Source organism: Pithys albifrons, chromosome 5, assembly GCF_047495875.1.
Source record: "Pithys albifrons albifrons isolate INPA30051 chromosome 5, PitAlb_v1, whole genome shotgun sequence".
Lineage (NCBI taxonomy): Eukaryota > Metazoa > Chordata > Aves > Passeriformes > Thamnophilidae > Pithys > Pithys albifrons.
This window is the reverse complement of record NC_092462.1, coordinates 75,093,304-75,115,176: the sequence shown is the minus strand read 5'-3', so window position 1 is coordinate 75,115,176 and position 21,873 is coordinate 75,093,304. Positions and strand designations below refer to the sequence as shown.

At 48.0% G+C, this 21,873-nt stretch overlaps 1 protein-coding gene across 1 annotated transcript in view; it reads left to right on the top strand.

Annotated features, from left to right (window-relative positions):
- Nucleotides 1–21,873, top strand: part of LOC139672640 (dynein axonemal assembly factor 9-like) — an 87,978-nt gene that overhangs the window by 52,998 nt on the left and 13,107 nt on the right. The window contains exons 22-31 of the mRNA XM_071557079.1: nt 1,490–1,636; nt 5,328–5,416; nt 5,636–5,734; nt 5,969–6,086; nt 8,402–8,490; nt 9,656–9,802; nt 11,981–12,106; nt 14,474–14,511; nt 19,100–19,235; nt 20,279–20,365. Coding sequence (XP_071413180.1) covers nt 1,490–1,636; nt 5,328–5,416; nt 5,636–5,734; nt 5,969–6,086; nt 8,402–8,490; nt 9,656–9,802; nt 11,981–12,106; nt 14,474–14,511; nt 19,100–19,235; nt 20,279–20,365 — 1,076 coding nt within the window. The remainder of the gene's footprint in view (nt 1–1,489; nt 1,637–5,327; nt 5,417–5,635; nt 5,735–5,968; nt 6,087–8,401; nt 8,491–9,655; nt 9,803–11,980; nt 12,107–14,473; nt 14,512–19,099; nt 19,236–20,278; nt 20,366–21,873) is intronic.

Below are 21,873 nucleotides of genomic sequence, written 5' to 3'. Positions count from 1 at the left end.
ACATGGAGAGCACAGAGGGCAGGGTGGATTTGGGCCATTCATCAACAAAAATTCCCAAGTAATATTTAGATTTCCCAACATCTTGCAAGGCTTGGCACTGGATGTTCTTAATCATGGCCATGGGGGTTGTTGCTGCTGCTCTGCAGCTTTTTCAGTTTGTGGAACCCCAAATGTTTTCCAGGAGGAGGAGCACATTTTTTGGACACTTCACATGCAGATTTTAGCACGGATGAGTTGGCCTTTTAGCCACTTCCCAGGAAATCTCTGAGCCATCCTGCAGAATCCTGCAGGATCTGTGGATTCTGTTCCAAAAGCCATTTTTTTCCTGGCGGAAATTGTTCTATCTTAGGTGAATATTTTTTGTGTGTTCTTCAGTCACCTCAATGACTTTGAGAGGATTATTTTTGTAATTAATCCCTCAGTCAGCACAGGATAAAGATTCTGTTTACAAATGTCTCTGAATCTATAGAAATTCTTATGTAACAGTTTCCCAGCTTGAGCTTTTTCTTCTCAAGATTTAGTACGTTGAGACATTAAAGTAGCTAAAAAACCTCGATTGAACCCAAACAAGCAGAACTTTGGGGTTGCAACAAAAGACAACCAACCTTCCTCTTTCAATTAAACTGTCTTAGAATCCCAGAATCCCAGGCTGGTTTGGGTTGGAAGGGACTTAAAGCTCATCCTCCCACCAGCCCAGGGTGCTCCAAGCCCTGTCCAGCCTGGCCTTGGACACTTCCAGGGATGGGACATCTAATCTGGGGAAAAGAAAACAAAAACAACCCAAACAACTCGAGGCTCAGGGTTTTACAAAACAAAATTGGAAAACCTGAGCTCAGTGCTTGGGAGGGAGACCCAACCTGGGGGATTCAACATCCTGTAGTGAAGACAATTCAGGGGGAAAACCAAGGAATTTGGTAGAATTTGTGCTCATTAAACAATCTGAGAGAAACAGGACACTCCCACCACGCCAGTGAACTGCACTGGGAATGACAGGCCTGGGAGTTGTGTCTTGTTCAGGTGGTTCCTTTCAGGTCAGAAACTCCAGAGCACAAAAAGTTTGCAGTGGCCCCAAAATTCAAGGATTTTTAGGTGGCATTTAATTCATTCTTCACGTGGTTCTGTGGCAGAGACACGTGGGGGGAGATGAAGAAAAGTTTGTTGTGAAGCATTAACAGAGGAGAGGTCTAGTTTTTGGTGGGGAGAGAAGAGAAGATACTAAAATGCAGGCTTTTCTTTTCAATACAAGACAAAACTTGGGTGCTTTGAACCATCTCAGATCTTTGTATAATCTCCAGTAGCTGCAGAGAAGGAGTGGTGGCTCCAGCTGACCCTTCTGCTCCATCCCTGTGCCATGGAAATGATGGAATGCTCAGGTCTTTATGCCTGGCCATGGCTGGAGCAGTTCCCATCTCTGCTATTTCATGTGTTAAGCCTTTTTTTACTCTCAAGAACTGTTAATTACAACTTGTCCTGTTTCTTCCTCTTCCAGGATTCCAACAGTGTTGTTGCTGGTCTTTTCATAGACTTCAAAACTTCCCTGCTCCCTCACCTACCCATTGAATTCCATACCCCGAACAACTTCTTGATGATTGCACTTTTCCCCAAAAGGAAGATTTATAAAGCTTTTTACTCACAGGTAAAGGACAAGAAGATTGGTTTGGTTGGGGGGAAACCACACAATTCCTGTGTGTGTTTGGGGTGAGACACAAGGGTGAATTTGGTGGGGTCTGTATTCACTGAGTTTGGAGAGAAGGGCTTTATCTCTCACAGAAGTTGAGCTGCTAAAGCTTGTTGCCTGATGAGTAATTAAAGAAAAAGTTCAAGGTTTTTCTTTCATCAGTCTTCACAAATAACACCTTTTCATCATAGAATCAGTATAAAATCCACAGCTTTGAGATCACCAGAGTGTCTCCCAACCAGGAACTCTGTTTCTCTGTGTGACCTGTGCCATCTGCCTTGCAGAGTGATCCTTCCCAGCCCCTCATGGCTCTGCTCCCAGGACTTTGCCTGTGTGAGGAACTTGAGTTCCTGTGTGGCTTTCTGGGGCTGATGGTGCTGTGGAGTTTGATCTCAGAATCCTAGAATGGATTGGGTTGGAAAAGACCTCCCAGATCAACAAGTCCAACCCTTGGTCCAACTCCAGTCCCGTTACCAGATCATGGCACTCAGTGCCACGGCCAAGCTCAGCTGAAAAACCTCCAGGGATGGGGAATCCACCCCCTCTCTGGGCAGCGCATTCCAATGCCTGAGCACTCTCTCTGCAAAGAAGTTTTTTCTGCTCTCTAACTTCAATTTCCCCTGGCAGAGCTTGAGCCCATCATGCCCCCTTGTCCTATTGCTGAGTGCCTGGGAGAAGAGACCAACCCCCAGCTGGCCAGAACTTCCCTTCAGGGAGTTCCAGACAGTGCTGAGGTCACCTCTGAGCCTCCTCTTCTCCCGGCTAAACACCCCCAGCTCCCTCAGCCTCTCCCCACAGCACTTGTGCTCCAGTCCCTTCTCCAGCCTCATTGCTCCCCCAGTGCTTCCATCCATGGCCTCCTGAAGGCAGGGAGTGCTCTCCAAGCTGCTTTCCTGGAGCAGAATTCCAGTCTAGCACTGCTGTGCCACTGAAATTGGCTGCAGCATTCCCGTGGAGTGGCAGAGCTTCCATTGTGTTTCCCTGTGTCAGACACTGGGATGGGGCTCCTTGGGAAAGTTCTGGTGAAGGTTTTAAGGCTGCCTCATGGCCCCGAGTTGTTCTCTGAGTGCAGAGACCTCAGTAACCACAGCCTGGGAACAGTAGTGCTTTTGAGGAACTGAGCCTGGAAATCTCAGGGCTTCCCAAGGCTTTTGGGATGGGATCATCACTCTGGACTGGGAAAGACCTCCTGGCTCAGTGAGTAGTCCCCACTGGAAGTATTAATGGCACCATAAAACATCTCCCTGTTTTATCTTAAATGTTTAAATTCATCCCACTGTTCCACTCTGTGAATGGTTGGGAAAGTGTTTGTTTGGGTTTGCATTTTCAGCCTATTTTATTAGTCCTGCTTTTGTATCTGTTTTATTTTTCTCTTCTCTCCCATCACACATCCTTGAGATAATCAGAAATACCCTTGAGACATTCAGAAATTTCAGACCTATTCTTTTTGCCTTATTTTGTCTAATAAAATAAAACCAGATCCTTTTTAATCTATGCCTATAACAAGTTCCCTTGTCTTCTGACTGTGGCAATGCTTTTGTTTTGATCAGTATTTTGGCTCTAGGCATCCAAACTGTGTGCAGTGTCTGAGATCAGGGGGGTTCTTTCCTGTGCATTGACAATTCCCTGCTCTGAAAATGTTCTGAGGTCCCCTTGGTTTGCTTTTACTGCTGCCTCGGATCCACAGACACACAGATCCTTCCTTGCTGCTCCCTGATATTCCAGCTGATTTTGGGAACATTTTCATGTCCATTCTTGCTTTTCTTCTTAAATTCCTCCTGTTTTTTCCCTCCCATTTCCTCCCAGAATGTTTCTTTCATTCCCACAGTAGATTTACTTTTCTCTGAGGCCTCTCCCAGCTGTGTCCCAGCTCAGCTCCCCAAAATGTTCACTTCAGATTCCCAAATCCCTGGCAGAGGATGTCCCAGGGCATCTCCCCACCCTCTGCTGCTTTTCCTTGGAGCTCTTTATTTCTGCCCCCCTCGAACTCACTTTTTGCTGCACTCAGGCTCAGTCTGGAGAGTTTAATTTTCTCATCTGGCACCACATTACTTGCTTTGCTCAAATTCAAGTAGAAAAAACAAATCTTTTGTCTTAAAGATGTTCTTTCATGTACCAAACCTCTCCCTCAGATGGAGTGCACCTGACTGGGTGAGCTGTGGGAACTTTTGATTGTATTTTGTCAGTGTTTACCTTCAGGCATTCATTGATTTCCACCAAAATTCTTTCTGAAATGTCATTGAGGTCTCCCAGAGTACAAAGATTCCCTAATATGTAGGTGGGGGTTTTAATCTTCTAAATGACCTGGCATGATCCCTCACTTACTGTGCCCTTGCTGGGATTGTTCCTGGGAACAGGGAATGGCAACTCCTGTTGCTCCAGGTCTGGGTTAATGAAAAATCAGGATTTGGAGCACACAGAGCTGGTCTGGTTTGCAGCTCTGTGAGGATGGGACAAAACCTTTCACCTCCTCAGTCTAATGGGGATGGGAGGAAGACTTATTTAGGCTTAGGATGTGCTGATTTCTCTCATTCCCTTCACCTTCTCTAAAGCCACATCAGCTCTTTTTCAAACTTCCATTAAGTTTTACAAAAAAGCCTCATTTATTTCCATTGAGTTCTTTGCCTGACCTGTGTTTTCACTTTATCCCCAACCCTTCCCCTCCTACAGAATACAATTTTCCCTTGACCATTCCTTCTTTCCATCCCTCCTGGGCTTTTCTTTCAGTCCCTCCTCCATGTTATGAAGTGGCCTTTTTTTTTCTTTTGGTTGCCTGGATGTTTCTGCTCAGGGAGTGTTGCCTTTGTTGGTATCAGAGGGATATTTTCCTTTGATGGTTTTCATCTCCTGCCCCTGTGTCTGTGATGCTGATTTGTTAATGGAAAGCAGTTGTGTCCCCTCCTCCCCCCAGGTTGTTTTGTCTTGCAGAAAGTTATTGTGAAAAACGACAATGGCTGTTGCCTTTCCTTAGGAAAAGGAGGGAAATACCAAACACTGCCACGACTGTGATTCATCTGAATCTGATTTCTGACTTCCCAGTGTCAGTCAGATTAATGTGCCTTGGCTTTTAGCAACAGAATGGGAGCCAAAACATCCTTCCCTGGGGAAATGAAGGGCTCCCTTTGCTTTTTGGGGAGGAACAGAGTTTTTCTTCAATTTCCAGACGTGATTGCTGCAATTCTACCTCATGGAAATTACAATAAATTACAATATTGCTTAAAAGAGACTTGTATGAATTCAGTTCCTGCTGTTCAGCACTGGGGCATAAACACCTACATTTTTATCAGGAAAAATTAAACCATTTCAATAAAGTTACTCTTAAAGCAGTTCCAGTCCAGGACAAGGTTACAAAATCCAACCTGGGGAGAATTTTTCCACCATTTGAGTTCATGGGATGGTTTGGGTTGGGAGGGACCTTAAAGACCATCCAGTACCACAAGCCCTGGTTGCTCCAAGCCCTGTCCAACCTGGCCTGGGACATTCCCAGGGATCCAGGGGCAGCCACAGCTTCTCTGGGCAATTCTTGCAGCAAACCCAGTGTTGTTATGCAATATTTAATGAAAATGTGAACACAAAACCAATCCCTAAACAAACTGAAAGCAAATTTTGGGCAGTGGTGATGCTCATGCACAGCTCTGGTTTGTTCCAGGTTTTCTCCTCGTGGCAAAACCAGACAAGCTCAGGATTATCTTTAAGGGTTGTCCAGGAGGAATTCCTGTCTGTGGAACAAAAGAGACTGTAAGTTCATGCCAGTGCAGTGACACATGAACTGTGTGCTGCAATCAGAAAAATGCTGTTACTCACTGATTTTGATAATAATTCAAGAAGAAATTGTTGCATTCTTAGTGCAACACTCTTATTTTTTGGTACCATTTAATATGTAGCCATGTGGTTTAAAGAAGACACATTTTTAGGTTTCTCCTTTAACTAACCAATTAATTCATTTGCTTTTTTTAGGCATTCCAGTATTCAGAAGCTCTTCAATGCCTTGTCTTTTCCTTCTGGGGAAAGATGCAGGGAGCTGAAAATATCCGCTGCCCTTCCAGAATTGGAGAGGTGAGAAATTATTTTTGTGTTCAAGGGATGAGTTTTGTCAGAAATGACACAAAAGTATTTTGGTGCCTGTGACAGTCACCTAAAAATGGCTCGAGATATTTCTGTTGTGGGATGAATGATTTCCTCTCTAATCTGACCTTTCAATAATCCTACTTTAGTAATTCCCAAGCTATTTTTGTGAATGAAATGTTTTGCTCGTGGTTGTACGAGAAGGAACTTTTTATTTTTTGCAAGGTTTGTGCAACATTTCACCGTCAGCAGCATCAGCACCGAGTCTGTGCTGAGGGCACATCTCCCTGTGGTGCTGCAGCAGCCAGAGCCCCCCGCTGAGGACACAGCACAGGGGCAGAAGGTAAGGAGAAACTCCAGCAATTCCCAGTGCAGAATATGGAACAGCTCACAGCAATTCCCAGTGCAGAATAGAGAATCATGGAATGGATTGGATTGGAAAAGACCTCCCAGATCATCAAGTCCAACCCTTGGTCCAACTCCAGTCCCTTTACCAGATCATGGCACTCAGTGCCACGGCCAAGCTCAGTTGAAAAACCTCCAGGGATGGGGAATCCACCCCCTCTCTGGGCAGCCCATTCCAATGCCTGAGCACTCTCTCTACAAAGAAGTTTTTGCTGCTCTCCAATTTCCCCTGGCAGAGCTTGAGCCCATCGTGCCCCCTTGTCCTATTGCTGAGTGCCTGGGAGAAGAGACCAACCCCCACCTGGGCAGAACTTCCCTTCAGGCAGTTCCAGACAGTGCTGAGGTCACCTCTGAGCCTCCTCTTCTCCAGGTTAAACACCCCCAGCTCCCTCAGCCTCTCCCCACAGCACTTGTGCTCCAGTCCCTTCTCCAGCCTCGTTGCTCTTCTCTGGCCCCGCTCCAGCCCCTCAAGATCTTTCCTCAACTGAGGGGCCCAGAACTGAACACAACACTCAAGGTGTGGCCTCCCCAAGGCAGAGTCCAGGGGAAGGGTCACTGCCCTGGGCCTGCTGGCCACGCTAGTTTGGATTCAGGCCAGGATCCCATTGGCCTTCTTGGCCACCTGGGCACACTCTTGGCTCCTGTTGAGCTTCCTGTCCCTCAGTCCCCCCAGGTCCCTCTGCCTGGCTGCTCTCCAGCCACTCTGTGCCCAGCCTGGAGCGTTGCAGGGGTTTGGGGTGGCCAAAGGGCAGGACCTGCACTTGGCCTTGTTGAACTCCATCCCACTGGAACCAGCTCATCTTTCCAGTCTCTCCAGATCCCTCTGCAGAGCCCTCCTGCCTTCCAGCAGGTCGACACTCCCTCCCAACTTGGTGTCATCAGCAAATTTGCTGATGATGGTCTCAGTCCCCTCATCTAAATCTTCAATAAAGATTTTAAAGATGTTAAATATGTGACAAATATCCTGGCCTTAGTTCTGTTGAAGTGTAATAAAAGCACTGCTGGGTGTCCAGCCATGCTCTGCCTCCTCCAGTCCCATTAGTTCCCACTGACTGTTTTCTACTCTGTTTTGTAGAATAAATTGCTCTGCTTTGATTTCTTGGTTACATATTTAATTCTTTTTCACTTAATGTCTTGGAAGTGCAAGTGGCCTCTCAGCCAGAGGCAGAAAAGAAGGTGTAAATCTTGCAACAAGCAGTTTTCTCTGATGTCCAGAGAGAATTCTCCCTAAAGCAGCTGCTTGTTTTTGTGAATTGTTCTCTGGAACATAAAAGTCCTTTAAATAGCATGGAGGTAGCACATGATATTTAACATTTGCTGATATTATCTGTAGAACACTCCTTTCTCTATAGGGGCAATAACAATTGGCCAACTTAAGGTGTGCTTAAAATAGCATTTTCAGAGAAAATATTTCCTTGGAACTTCCCAGCCTTTGAAATCTGCTGAAAGCAACAAAGTCCAAACAGCAGGAATATAATACTTCTCTTGGAATATTGCAGTGGGTGACAGACTTATTTCCTGGGGTCTGTTTGAGGGGCCATACTGACACTTAATTCATAACCCTTCTGAATGTTTTTAAATCTGATTTTAAGGTTGGTTTAAAAAAGAAAGATAAATGTATTTGATTGGGCCCTTTTCACCACAGAAAACAAAGTTTCTCTTCTCTGAAAGAGAAGAGCAACAAGGCTGGAGAAGGGAGTGGAGCACAAGTGCTGTGGGGAGAGGCTGAGGGAGCTGGGGGTGTTCAGCCTGGAGAAGAGGAGGCTCAGAGGTGACCTCAGCACTGTCTGGAACTGCCTGAAGGGAAGTTCTGGCCAGCTGGGGGTTGGTCTCTTCTCCCAGGCACTCAGCAATAGGACAAGGGGGCACGATGGGCTCAAGCTCTGCCAGGGGAAATTGAAGTTGGAGAGCAGCAAAAACTTCTTTGCAGAGAGAGTGCTCAGGCATTGGAATGGGCTGCCCATAGAGGGGGTGGATTCCCCATCCCTGGAGGTTTTTCAACTGAGCTTGGCCGTGGCACTGAGTGCCATGATCTGGTAAAGAGTTGGCCCAAGGGTTGGACTTGATGATCTGGGAGGTCGTTTCCAACCCAATCCATTCCATGATTCTAAAGTATTTGATGCTTTTTCCAGTGTTTCTGTGGTTGCTGTCACTTCATTTTGTGGTGAGATTTAAGATTCTGTCAGCACAGATGCCTGAGGTGTGTGTGGTTGTTGTAGCCCCTCTCTGATGTGAGTCCTGTCCCTGTTCCAGGTGATCATCACCATCCTCACGGGACTCCCCGGCTGCCGCTCCAGCGACCTCTGTGGTTTCCTGGTCACCTTCACCAAGGAGCATGGCAGGTTGGTACGGCCCTGCTGGCACCAAACTCAACCTCACAGGGTTAAATCATCAGTGCTTATTTCCTATTTTTAAACCTGATTTCTAAATCAATGTGTTACAAGAACAAATTCCATAAATATCTTTGAGGTCCTGTAGGGTCTGTTACTTCAGGGATTTCACTTAACTCTGGTCCCAGGTGGATTTGCCTTTAAATTTTAGACATTTAGAAAGAAAAATAACACAGAAGATTTCCTTGTTGCTGTTTCATGTTAAGGAAACCACTGTAGGTCTGATGTGTATCTGGAATAACACTGAGTTTGCAACAGGCGGGAATCAGCTTGGAATGGCAAATGAATCCTGCCATAGGCAAGTGTAGAAGGTGTCACAACTTGAAGGAAATGAGTGAAGAGCTTCCCTTTATTTTGGAGAAAAGGCTGTGCCAGCAGTCCTTGCCACAGCACTGTTTTAGTCTGATCTGATTTCTGTTCTGCAGCAGCAGGAGGTGCATTCAGGACATCTATTGTATGTAAGATAAATCTGCTGGAGGAATTTTTCATTGTGTGTGTTGATGAAGCTTCTGGAAAACCAGCAAAAGAAACTCTCATCCTTTTAAATCTTGCAGCCACCTCAGCATTTGATCTTAGTCATTCCTGCAGTGGTTTTTCACTTTTAACTCAGTGTCTTGATATTATCGAGTTGATTCAGAGCAGTTTTGTGTTTTGTTGTAGGGCAAACATGGAAGGTGACTTTTGAAGATTGTATAATAATACATTTAATCATGTTCCTGCAAATGTCAGTGTTATTTTCCAGTTTGGCAGTGAAACATTTTCATGCCCAGACTCCTCTGACTCGGATTTGTATCATTTTTGTTTCCTGCCTCCCTGATGGTGCTCAGACTGACCCTGTGATGCACAGCTGTGAAAAAAGCTGTTGAACATCATTTTATTAAAAATAACAAACCAAAAAACCCCTTTCTGGCAGTAATGTAAAGAATGTGCTTGTGCTGGAAAGATAGAAAATGAAGTTCTCCTCCTTTCCCACGTGCTTAGGTTGAATGAGCTGATGATGAGATGGTGAGAGATGTGGATTCTTGGGGCTTGTCAAACCCATTTTTGCTCTGTTGCTTCCAAACCAAAGGAAACCAGAGCCATCATGTCACAGATCTCCTGGTTTGGTGCCCTTCAGGTGGATGTTGTATCGGCAGACCATGGACAGCCCGGAATGTTTCAGTGCCAGCCACTTCCAGAGGTTCCTGTCAGGGCTCCTGGAGGCTCAACAGAAACAGACCCTGCACCCCAAAAACTACAGGAGGCTCCTGGTGGTCCTGCAGGGGTGAGTGTTAGAAACTCTTGCAGCTGTGGCACAGAATAAGGGATTTTTCCATTCCCTTCCCATTTCCCAGGTGTTTTTAAACTTTCCCATTAAATTTCTGTGCTGTGGAACTCTGGGAATTCTGTTTTATGTCTGTGCTAAATGGAGCCTTTCTGCAGCTTTTCATTTTATTGTTACTCCTTTGGGAAAACAGGTGTCCGTGGGCATCCCTCAGTGCTGTGGGAGCAATGGGCACTGCCAGCCCAGACCCCCTGTGCCCTGGCTGGTCCCACAGCGTGGGCAGCAGGGCAGGACAGGGGGGATTGTGCCCCTGTGCCCTCTCAGGGGAGCCCCCAAACCCCGCAGAGCTGCCCCAGCCCTGGACAACAACAGCCCAAGGCCGTGGAGCTGCTGCAGCGAGTGCAGAGGAGGTCCCAGAGATGCTGCAGAACTGGAGCCCCTCTGGGCTGGAGCCAGGCTGGGAGAGCTGGGGGGGTCACCTGGAGAAGAGAAGGCTCCAGGGACACCTGAGAGCCCCTGGCAGGGCCTGAAGGGGCTCCAGGAGAGCTGGAGAGGGACTAGGGACAAGGCCTGGAGGGACAGGACACAGGGAATGGCTTCCCACCGCCAGAGGGCAGGGATGGGTGGCAGGACATGGGCTGAAGCTGCACCAGGGGAGGTGTAGGTTGGACATGAGGAAGAATTTCCTCACAGAAAGGGGGGTTGGGCATTGGAAGGGGCTGCCCAGGGAGGTGGTGGAGTCCCATCCCTGGAGGTGTCCAAGGAAAGGCTGGAGGTGGCACTTGGTGCCATGGGCTGGTCTCCAAGGTTGTGTTTGGCCACAGGTTGAACTCAGTGATCTTGGAGGTCTTTTTCAATCCAAACAATCCTGTGAGATGGAAGATTAAAGAGAAATCCTTGGCTGGGAGGGTGGGCAGGCCCTGGCCCAGGTTGGGCAGAGAAGCTGTGGCTGCCCCATCCCTGGGAGTATCCAACGCCAGGTTGGACAGGGCTTGGAGCACCCTGGGCTGGTGGGAGGTGTCCCTGCCCATGGCAGGGGGTGGAATGAGATGATCTTTAAAGGTCCTTTCCAACCCAAACCTTTCTGTGACTCTGTGACCTGTGGCACTGCCAGCACAAGGCAGACTCCAGAACTCTGCTGTGGAGCAGCTGATTTTGGAGTAACACTTGTTAATATGTTTTGGGTAAATGCCAGTTTTCTTGTGGAATAAAATTAAGACTCTGAACCACCTCTGTTTGACATTTCCACCTCCAGTGTAGCATTTGAGAACCAGAATCATCTGCAGGAAGTTTTCTCCCCTCTATTTGAGTCACCAGAAGGTGACATAAACCACACAAAGGATGCCCCACCCCAACCTGACTGGAATGGTTTTGTTTCCTGGGGAATCAGGTGTTCATCTGCAGATACCTGGAGTTCAGCTTTTTTTAGTTATAAACCATTCTGATAGTGCTGAAAATCATCATTTTTTTCCATTTAAAAGTCAGATTTTTCTTTTTGTTTCTCAGATTTACCAGGAGTGGTGTGAAGTGCAGCAATGTGCAAAAGCAGTGGCTGCAGGAACAGCTAACTGGAGGTTTCCCACTCTTTCTGGATAGTTGAAATTGTTGTAGGCAGCTTTAGAGGAGCTGCAGTTCTCTAAATAATCCAGTAATTTGATAACTGACAACAGTTTTGAGAGAAGATTGTGACTGGATGAGAAATAAACACCTGAAATTCAACCTCAGGTTCACTTAAACTTGGTGATCACACAAACATGACCCCAAAGCAGTGCCTGAAGTGGTGAATAACAAATGAACACATTAATTATAGAAGCATCTTTAAACTGGAATGCTGATAAGTGGGAGATGCTGCTTTTTTATTTGTTTTTTACTTGAATTGTGTTTAATATTCTTGGCACCAAATATAACTTTTTGTGTTGTATTATGCTCTTTGTGCTTCCTCAGAGCTGAACTTTCCAGTGCAAAGTTTATATTGCTTTTCTCTCTGTAGTTGTCAATAATTTATTTCCAATATCAGCTTGATTTGGCTGGATTTGCTTAATCAGTGTGGATTTGCCACGTTTTGAGCTGCTTCAGTGGACTCTTTCAGAAATCCAACCTTCTTGCAAGTGATGGATTTCTTCCTGGGTGGTGGAACCATCACACTTGAGAACCCACATTTCTTTGGTTTCCCTCCAGGTACACTGATGTTATTGAGGTTGTGCAAGCTCTGCAAACTCACCCTGACCCAGCTGTCAAGTCTTCCTTCCTCATTGGAGCTGTCAACACCTGTGTGGAGCCTCTGAGCTGCTACATGGAGCACAGGTATGCTTTGGAACAGTCCTACCAGCTCCAAAACAGAGAGGTGTGTTTATGAGATCACTGTCATAATAATTAGTGATATCTGGTGGTTAAATGCCATTGAAGCATCTCATAGGATTTGGATGAACTTGGAAGTGCTCTTTGATTTATCAGGATGATACTTGGTTTCCAAAAGGTATATAATTATAGATGATATGAAGGAAAGTTTGGCTTCTGGAAGAACAAGCAAAACCTGCTAAAATACAGAGGTGAGGACTTTGTATTATTGGACAGTCCTAAATAATTCCATTCCATCCTCTCCTCTCCTCTCCTCTCCTCTCCTCTCCTCTCCTCTCCTCTCCTCTCCCCTCTCCTCTCCTCTCCTCTCCTCTCCTCTCCTCTCCTCTCCTCTCCTCTCCTCTCCTCTCCTCTCCTCTCCTCTCCTCTCCTCTCCTCTCCTCTCCTCTCCTCTCCTCTCCTCTCCTCTCCTCTCCTCTCCTCTCCTCTCCTCTCCTCTCCTCTCCTCTCCTCTCCTCTCCTCTCCTCTCCTCTCCTCTCCTCTCCTCTCCTCTCCTCTCCTCTCCTCTCCTCTCCTCTCCTCTCCTCTCCTCTCCTCTCCTCTCCCCTCCTCTCCCCTCCTCTCCCCTCCTCTCCCCTCCTCTCCCCTCCTCTCCCCTCCTCTCCCCTCCTCTCCCCTCCTCTCCCCTCCCCCTCCCCTCCCCTCCCCTCCCCTCCCCTCCCCTCCCCTCCCCTCCCCTCCATTTCTATTTCTTACAATCTTTTTGTGAGCTGGACTGAAGCCTGAGAGTTGCTCTGGGTTATTGATTGTATCACTGCTTTGGGATGTTAATAGAAGAGTTTTCAGCCTTTAAAAATGGACCTGAAGGGAAGCAATTCCCAACTGAGTGGCAGAGAGTGGCCAAGCAGGAAGACAAAGCACTGCAAGTGTTAACTCTGCTCTCCTGGGTTACTGCAGGGCCAGGGTGGGGAGGAAACACTCCCTGAGCCAAGGCAGTGACATTTGCAGGTTCCACAGTGGATGTGTGTGCTCCAGACTCCAGCAAACATGGGAATTATTTCTCTCTGTAAGATTGTAACACTCCAATGTTTTAATTATGCCTTGCAGCTGAGTTGATCAAAGTAAGTTGAAGCAGTTAGAGTTCTTGGAGTTGTTGGCATTGCTTCTGTTTGTGCCCCACAGCTTAGAGGTGAACTGCCCAAGCACTTCATCCAAGGGCATTCCTGGCACTTCCTGCCTGTTCCCAACCACTGACCAATCATGTGCTGCTTGTGCTTTGCAGTAGTCAATAAATAGACCTTATCTTGCTGCTGCTTCTTGTCTCCCTGACAAAGATTGAACTGAATAACAAAGATTACCTAAAACCTTGGTGAGCTGGGGCTGGAGTGCTGTTGGAACTTGTGCTTTCCATAATTACAGGGAAGACAAGTTCCATTCCTGGTTTCTTTATAACTCACTAACTATTACTAGTCCTGCTGCAGGATTTACAGCAGCACAGCCTGCAGAGCTTCCACCAGCAGGGCAGGAGCAGTGAAGGGAAAGCTCAGCCTGTGCTGTGGGTTATTTATGTCCTGCTTTGAAGTTTGTTCTGCTCAGGATTTCCCAAGTGGGACAGATCTTGCACTTGGGCAGCTTTGGTGTTTTCACTGTGAGAATGGCCAAGAGTGGATTCAATATGTGGCTTGAAACTTTTGCAGTCAAGAAAATCAAACCCCTTTCCTGCCTCAGAGTTCATTTCTGTAGAGATCTGGCTCTTGCCTGAGTCTGGGATGAAACTTTTCCCTAAAAGGTTTTCCCTAAAACTGTTTTTTAATAGTAACCCAAGTCAGGGGGAGAGGGAGCTGAAGAGGAACAGGTGAAATTCTCTCTCTGGAGCTTTGTATGCATGAGAAAGTTTTATAATTATAAAAATAGTTGTCACTTGTCTGACACAACACCACAAATTGGCATTATTATTATTATTATTATTATTATTATTATTATTATTATTGTTATTGTTATTACAATCTCTATGAAGAGTTCCCACCATGCTTGGAAGGAAAAATTCTTTAGGGCAAGCTTAAAATTCCTGTTGTTTAAATAGGAATTACAGTAATGCCAAAGCCTTTCTGACTCCCTGGAATACAGAATAGGTGACATGGTGGGAATTATCTCTTAAATCCATTGGACAATTAAAACCACCTACAGAACCAGTTTTTGAGGAAGAAGTCCTGGAAGAATTGTGGGAATGTTCCAGTTGTATGGAGTGAGGAAAGGAAGCATGAAAATGGTATGGTTGGTGAGATTGTAGCTGTCAGTGTCCAGCTGAATGTAAGTGTTTTACTTAAATAATAATACCCATTCTTGATACAGAAACTTTTTTTGTTTTTTAGGCTTCTTTTCCCCAAGTTCTTGGACCAGTGTTCACAAGGTAGGTGTCACTTTTCTTGGCTCTGCAGAACAAATAGCTGAGCAATATGGCCCAAGGAAAGCATTTATATTGTATATTTGTGCTGTAAATTGGTGTAGCAAAGGACCATGGTAAACTCTTGGAGGTGAGAACAGCCAGTCCTGCTGTTGGTGGGCTGAGATGGTCCTTGCAGGGTCACGTGACCTCAAATCACTGTCCTCAAACCCTGCCCCATCCCTGGAAGTGTCCCAGGCCAGGTTAGACAGGGCTTGGAGCCCTGGGCTGGTGGGAGATGTCCCTGCCCATGGCAGGGGTGGCACTGGGTGGGCTTTAGTGTCCCTTCCAACCAAAACCATTCCAGGATTTTGGAGCCCCTCTGGGCTGGAGCCAGGCTGGGAGAGCTGGGGGGGGTCACCTGGAGAAGAGAAGGCTCCAGGGACACCTGAGAGCCCCTGGCAGGGCCTGAAGGGGCTCCAGGAGAGCTGGAGAGGGACTGGGGACAAGGACTGGAGGGACAGGACACAGGGAATGACTTCCCACTGCCAGAGGGCAGGGATGGGTGGGATACTGGGAAGGAATTGGTGGGTGGGAGGGTGGGCAGGCCCTGGCACAGGTTGGGCAGAGAAGCTGTGGCTGCCCCATCCCTGGGACTGTCCAAGACTAGGTTGGACAGGGCTTGGAGCAGCCTGGGCTGGTGGGAGGTGTCCCTGCCCAGGGCAGGGGTGGCACTGGGTGGGCTTTAAGGTCTCTCCCAATCCAACCCATTCCAGGATTCTGTGGTTCTGTGAAGTAAGTTCTGTGTCAGGAGGAGCAGCAGATCTGACTGTGGCCCTTTGCAGTTGTTTTTAAGTGTTGTAGCTGATGCACAACATTAAAAGCAGGACAGGGATGAAAAGAGACCTCTCCAGTCAGGAAATCTTTATTTCACTTTAGGCAGACTATAAAGCTCAGCCTGAAGCTGGATACACCACTGACAGTATAGATATATTTTTATTTACAGCTTGACTCCCTGATCTCACACTCATGGCTTTTGAAGGGAACTGTAATTTTTATGTTCATTTTTAAATGCTGTTGTAGGAGAAAATCAGAGCAGGGTGTTGTGCTCCTCTTGTGGCCACTCTGAGTACTCTGTTTGGCTACCAGAATTTTGCCATCTCTTACTGAGCTGTGAAGGGAGCCCAAAAGAATGAAGTTGTGAACAAACTGGGTGCTATTTGATAGCTCAGTATTTTAGTCTTATTTGGATCAAAATGTTGGGGCTGCAAATTTGGGAACTGCCCTGGTTGTAACCAGGGGTGAATTGGCAGAAGAATGGTAAGAATATAAAGAATTACCAATAACTATAGAGAATTTAAAAGTGCAAACATGCCTTTTTGTTTTATGACAGAATTTTTAAAAAGAAATAAATATTTAAAGTTACCTTTTTTTAAAGTGCTTTGTACAGACCTGACTGGGGGAGAATTTGTCATTGTTGAAGGAGGAACTAGAAAATGCCCAGGACAGGCATAGCTGATTTTCCTATGGTTAAAATACTGCAAGAATTCCAAATACTGGAGCTTAGAGGAATGTTCTGCTGGCAGGGAGTTATTTCTGCACATTGGAAAGTGTTGTCATCTCCTTTTCAGATCGAGAATGTGACATTGCAGGTCCCTGTCTGTAAAGAAATAGTTTCACATAAATAGTTTCACATAGATTTTTAGGAGGAAAAGTGTGCTGTGAACTGAGATGGGGGACACAGAAACTTTCCAGAGCAGTGCAGGATTGTGTCACTTGTGTAGCAGGGAATTCACTTCTGCAGGATTTGTGGAATCACAGAATGGTTTTGGTTGGAAGGGACATTAAAGCTCATCTCATCCCACCCCCTGCCATGGGCAGGGACACCTCCCACCAGCCCAGGGTGCTCCAAGCCCTGTCCAGCCTGGCCTTGGACACTCCCAGGGGTGGGGCAGCCACAGCTTCTCTGCCCAACCTGTGCCAGGGCCTGCCCACCCTTCCACCCACCAATTCCTTCCCGATATCCCACCCATCCCTGCCCTCTGGCAGTGGGAAGCCATTCCCTGTGTCCTATCCCTCCAGTCCTTGTCCCCAGTCCCTCTCCAGCTCTCCTGGAGCCCCTTCAGGCCCTGCCAGGGGCTCTCAGGTGTCCCTGGAGCCTTCTCTTCTCCAGGTGACCCCCACAGCTCTCCCCAGCCTGGCTCCAGCCCAGAGGGGCTCCAGAATCATGGAATGGTTTTGGTTGGAAGGGACCTTCAAGCCCACCCAGTGCCACCCCCTGCCATGAGCAGGGACACCTCCCACCAGCCCAGGGTGCTCCAAGCCCTGTCTAACCTGGCCTTGTACACTCCCAGGGATGGGATGTCAACAACTTTTGTGGGAGAAATGAGATATCTCTCTACAGAGAGAATCCACTGTGTTTGCATACAGTGGAGAATTTATTTCTGGTGCAACACCAGCAAGATTTAGAGACACTAACTTGGAGAGATACTGGTCCTACTTAATCACAGAATCATGGGATGTCCTGAGCTGGGAGGGGTCCCCAAGGACCATCCAGTCCAACCCTGGCCCTGCACAGACACCCCAACAATCCCACCCTGTGCCCCAGAGCATCATCCCAGCCCTCCTGGAGCTCTGGCAGCCTTGAGGCAGTGCCCACTGCCCTGGGGAGCCTGGGCAGTGCCCACCACCCTCTGGGGGAAGAGCCTTTCCCTGAGATCCCACCTGACCCTGCCCTGGGGAACCTGATCAGTGCCCACCACCCTTTTGGGGGAATTTTGGGAGCGTTGTGTCCCCCAGTGCTGTTGTTTGTAGTCCTGGTCACCAGTGAGCCAAGGCACTGTTGTTGTACTGGCTGTTGTACCAACCTGAAAACAGAAACTTGTAGGTGTAAGAAAAGCCAAGTATGGGCATGGGCAGGTGGGAATTAGTAAGACCTTTGGATGCCTTCCTTGTTTTGGTTACCTTGGGTTTGCCTTGTGCTGCTGCTTTCCAGGTCTGTCCTATTATCAGGCTTCTCTCTGTAACAAAGGGGGCCCTGGACTTGTTGTCCATGTGACATCATTTTCCATGAGTTACATTCCCCTTTGGAAAGCCCCAAGAGCAGCAGAGACAGATGAGGATGGGGGGAACTGACAAAGCCTCGAGCAGAGTCACCAACATGAGCAGTTTTGCTGTGCATTTGCTTGAGCTTTCCCAAAAACTCCTGCCACCATCTCTGTGCTGTAATTTCCTTTTCCCTCTCCTTTTTCCCCCTTTTCCCCCTTTCCTTGTCTGCACAGAGGCTGTAGGATGGCACCTTCTTAATCTAAGGGCACACTGGCACCCCTTGCAAAACAATTTCACATACAACACAAATTAAGAAGCCCCATTGTTAAATATGCCCATTGTACATGTGGGAGCAAAGGGGGCCCATTATTTTCCTAAAGCATATGTATTTTTAATCCATCCCTCCTGTTTCTTTCCTGCTCCCATTGAACATGCTATTCCCCAGGCTGGGAGGAATTTTTCCTTTAGGTCAGAGTATAAAGAATTAAACAAAACTGGGTGGTCTCCAAAATGCATCTCTCAGAAACAGAGAGGGCAGTGATGGTTTGAATAGAATTCCTTCCTCAGGCTGTGTGAGCACCTTCCAGTTCCCAGAAAGCTGTTTTGGTGCTGGATGGCACCTCCTGTCCATCAGTCAGTGCCATGGGCTGTGTCTGCCCACCCAGGGCCTCTGTGTGATACCAGCACCTCCAGGAGACAGAATGCACCGGAGCAGCATTCCCTGGAGAGGTTTCATGGAATCCTAGAATGGATTGGGTTGGAAAAGACCTCCCAGATCATCAAGTCCAACCCTTGGGCCAACTCCAGTCCCTTTACCAGATCATGGCACTCAGTGCCACGGCCAAGCTCAGCTGAAAAACCTCCAGGGATGGGGAATCCACCCCCTCTCTGGGCAGCCCATTCCAATGCCTGATGCACTGAGTGCCATGATCTGGTAAAGGGACTGGAGCTGGACCAAGGGTTGGACTTGATGATCTCTGAGGTCTTTTCCAACCCAATCCATTCTATGATTCTATGATTTTATGTTAAGATGAACTGGGTTGGAAGAGACCTCTGAGATCATCAAGCCCAACCCTTGACCAACCCCAGTTTGCTCACCAGATCATGGCACTGAGAGCCACATCCAGTGTCACCTTAAACACCTCCAGGGATGGAGAATCCACCCCCTCTCTGGGCAGCCCATTCCAATGCCTGAACACCCAAACCAAACCTCCCCTGGCACAGCTCCAGCTGTGTTGGGAGAAGAGACCGACCCCCCCACGTACAACCCCCTGTCAGGGAGTTGTGGAGAGTGCTGAGGTCACCTCTGAGCCTCCTCTTCTCCAGGCTAAACACCCCCAGCTCCCTCAGCCTCTCCCCACAGCACTTGTGCTCCACTCCCTTCTCCAGCCTCCTTGCTCTTCTCTGGCCCTGCTCCAGCCCCTCAAGATCTTTCCAGAACTGAGGAGCCCAGAACTGAACACAACACTCAAGGTGTGGCCTCCCCAGCACTGAGATAAGAGGGGAATGGCCAGTGTGTCCCTGGCTTGTCTCTGGTCCTGTGTGATTGAGCTGTGCTTCCCCCCAGGCCTGGTGAGCACCGTGGTGTTCACCAGCCACGTGGCAGAGCCGAGGCACCCGCTCCTGGCACAGCTGCAGAGCCTCATCCGTGCCGCCAACCCCTCCGTTGCCTTCGTGCTGGCACAGGGCGGCGTCGTGACCAGGTAACCCTCCCTGACCCAACCCCTGGCACCTGGGCACTGCTCCTGGCACAGAGTGGCACTGTGACCAGGTAAACCACCATGACCCATCCCCTGGAACCTGGGGCACTGCCTGTGTGCTCCTGGCACAGAGTGGCATCGTGACCAGGTAAATCACCCCTATCCATCCCCTGGCACCTGGGCACTGCCTGTGTGCTGGTGGTACAGAGTGGCACCGTGACCAGGTAACCCTGCCCTGACCCACCCCCTGGCACTTGGGGCACTGCTCCTGGCACAGAGTGGCACTGTGACCAGGTAAACCACCCTGACCCATCCCCTGGCACCTGGGGCAGTCCTTGTGTGCTCCTGGCACAGAGTGGTGTTGTGACCAGGTAACCCCACCCTGACCCATCCCCTGGCACCTGCGGCAGTCCTTTTGTGCTCCTGGCACAGAGTGGCACTGTGACCAGATAATCCACCCCTATCCACCCCCTTGCTCCTGGGGCACTGCCTGTGTGCTGCTGGCACAGAGTGGCACTGTGACCAGGTAACCCACCCTGATCCATCCCCTGGCACCTGGGGCACTGCTCCTGGCACAGAGTGGCACTGTGACCAGATAATCCACCCCTATCCACCCCCTTGCTCCTGGGGCACTGCCTGTGTGCTGCTGGCACAGAGTGGCACTGTGACCAGGTAACCCACCCTGATCCATCCCCTGGCACCTGGGGCACTGCTCCTGGCACAGAGTGGCATCGTGACCAGGTAACCCAGCCCTGACCCATCCCCTGGCAACTGGGCACTGCCTGTGTGCTCCTCTGGGGATTTACAGCAAGGAAATGCAGATTTTTCTTAATTTCTCCTCATGCCAAAGGGGTTTTCCCTTTACATTGACAGCCTTTTAAATACAGGGGTTGGGAAATGTGTTTGCTTTGCAGAGCATGATTTATGTCACTGTTACTGCCTCACACTCTTAATTTTACTGTCACACATTATGTTTTATGTAAGCAGATAGTGGCTGTTTTATTGAACTTATAAAATTAAAAATCTTCACCTTTATCTCTTTACAGGAACGAGGATATCGAATTAATTCTCTCAGAAAGCAGTTTCTCAAATCCCCAGATGATGAGAGCTCGTTATTTGATGTATCCTGGCTGGCAAGTATCTAGGCTGAGAAGTACTGAAACTATTTTTCTAATTAACTTGAAGATTCAAATGTTTCACTAACTTCATTGATACTTTTTTTTTTCCAAGACTACTCATTTGGAATAGGCAGCAGTTTTGTAAATCATTTTTAAGAGAGCTGCTGAGTATTCTTAGTGAATACACAATTGCTGCCCTTTTATGGGGAAAAGGCTCCTTTCTGGACACCATTTAAATCAATGGCAGCATCACTGTTGCTTTCCAGAAGAATGGGCAAGACCCCTCTGGGAATAAGTTGGGAAGGATTGGGATGGGTGAGGTCAATAATGAGTGGAGTAATTTCATCCTGACAGCCATTCAGCCTTTCTGGAATGAACTTGCTCTGTCAGTGCAGCCATTAACACAACAATCACTCACACAAACCAGAACCTTATTGACAGGCTTGGCACAGGCTGAGGGCACAGAACCACGTGGCACCAAGATTGCCGTTTGACTCCAAGGAGATTTTTCATGAATTTTTTTTTTACACATCTTGTTGCACTTATCTGAACTGCACCTTTTTGGCAGAAATATAAACCTGTCAGCCCTCATAACTCCTGGCTGACTGAGCTCTGTGCTGGAAACATGATTTATTTATCATACCTTGCCAGGCCTGGATGTGTGTGTATCTTTTTATTCATAAATCTGGTTCTAAATTGGATGCAGGGAAAGCTCCTGGAGTAAACTGGCACAAGGCTTGGGGTGTTGGAGCTGCTTGTGGATTGTGTGGAGCCAAAGGGAGACACAGGGAGAGCAGGAAAAGAAAGTGTTTAAAACTTTGGGACAGCTCTTAATCTGTTTGATGACAGGATGAAAGAATTGTATGTGGGGAGTGTGTTGGGGGAAAAAAGGCAGCAGGAAGAGCATTAAAAGCATCCAGGGAGATGTTAGTGCAGCCTTCCAGTACCTAAACAGGGCTCTTAAAGAAGAGGAAGAGTGAATTTGGATGTGGGTAGATGGTGGCAGGACATGGAGAAGGGTTTTAAAGTAAAAGAGGAGGTTTAGGTTGGACATTAGGAGGAAATTCCTGGCTGGGAGTGTGGGCAGGCTCTGGCACAGGTTGGGCAGGGAAGCTGTGGCTGCCCCATCCCTGGGAGTGTCCAAGGCCAGGTTGGAGCACCCTGGGCTGGTGGAAGGTGTCCCTGCCCATGGCACGGAGTTGGAAATGATCTGAAGTTCCCTTCCAACCGCAACCAAGCTTTGGTTCTGCCATGAAAAGGTGTCCTTAGCACTTTGAACAGCCTGGGCCTGTTATACCACATTGTCATAGGTGTCTTGGAGAAAAAAGCTCAGTGTTTTCTCACTGTGAGCAAGACTCACCTGAGGGGAGAGAACAGGTGCTCCCTGTGGGCAGTGGGGTGGGTGACAGACCCAGGTGTGCCCTGGCTGAAGGACAGATGTCCCTTGTGGGTAGTGGGTGGGTGTCAGCCCCAGACAAGTGTGTCCTGGCTGAAGGACACATGTTCCTGTGGACAGTGGGAGG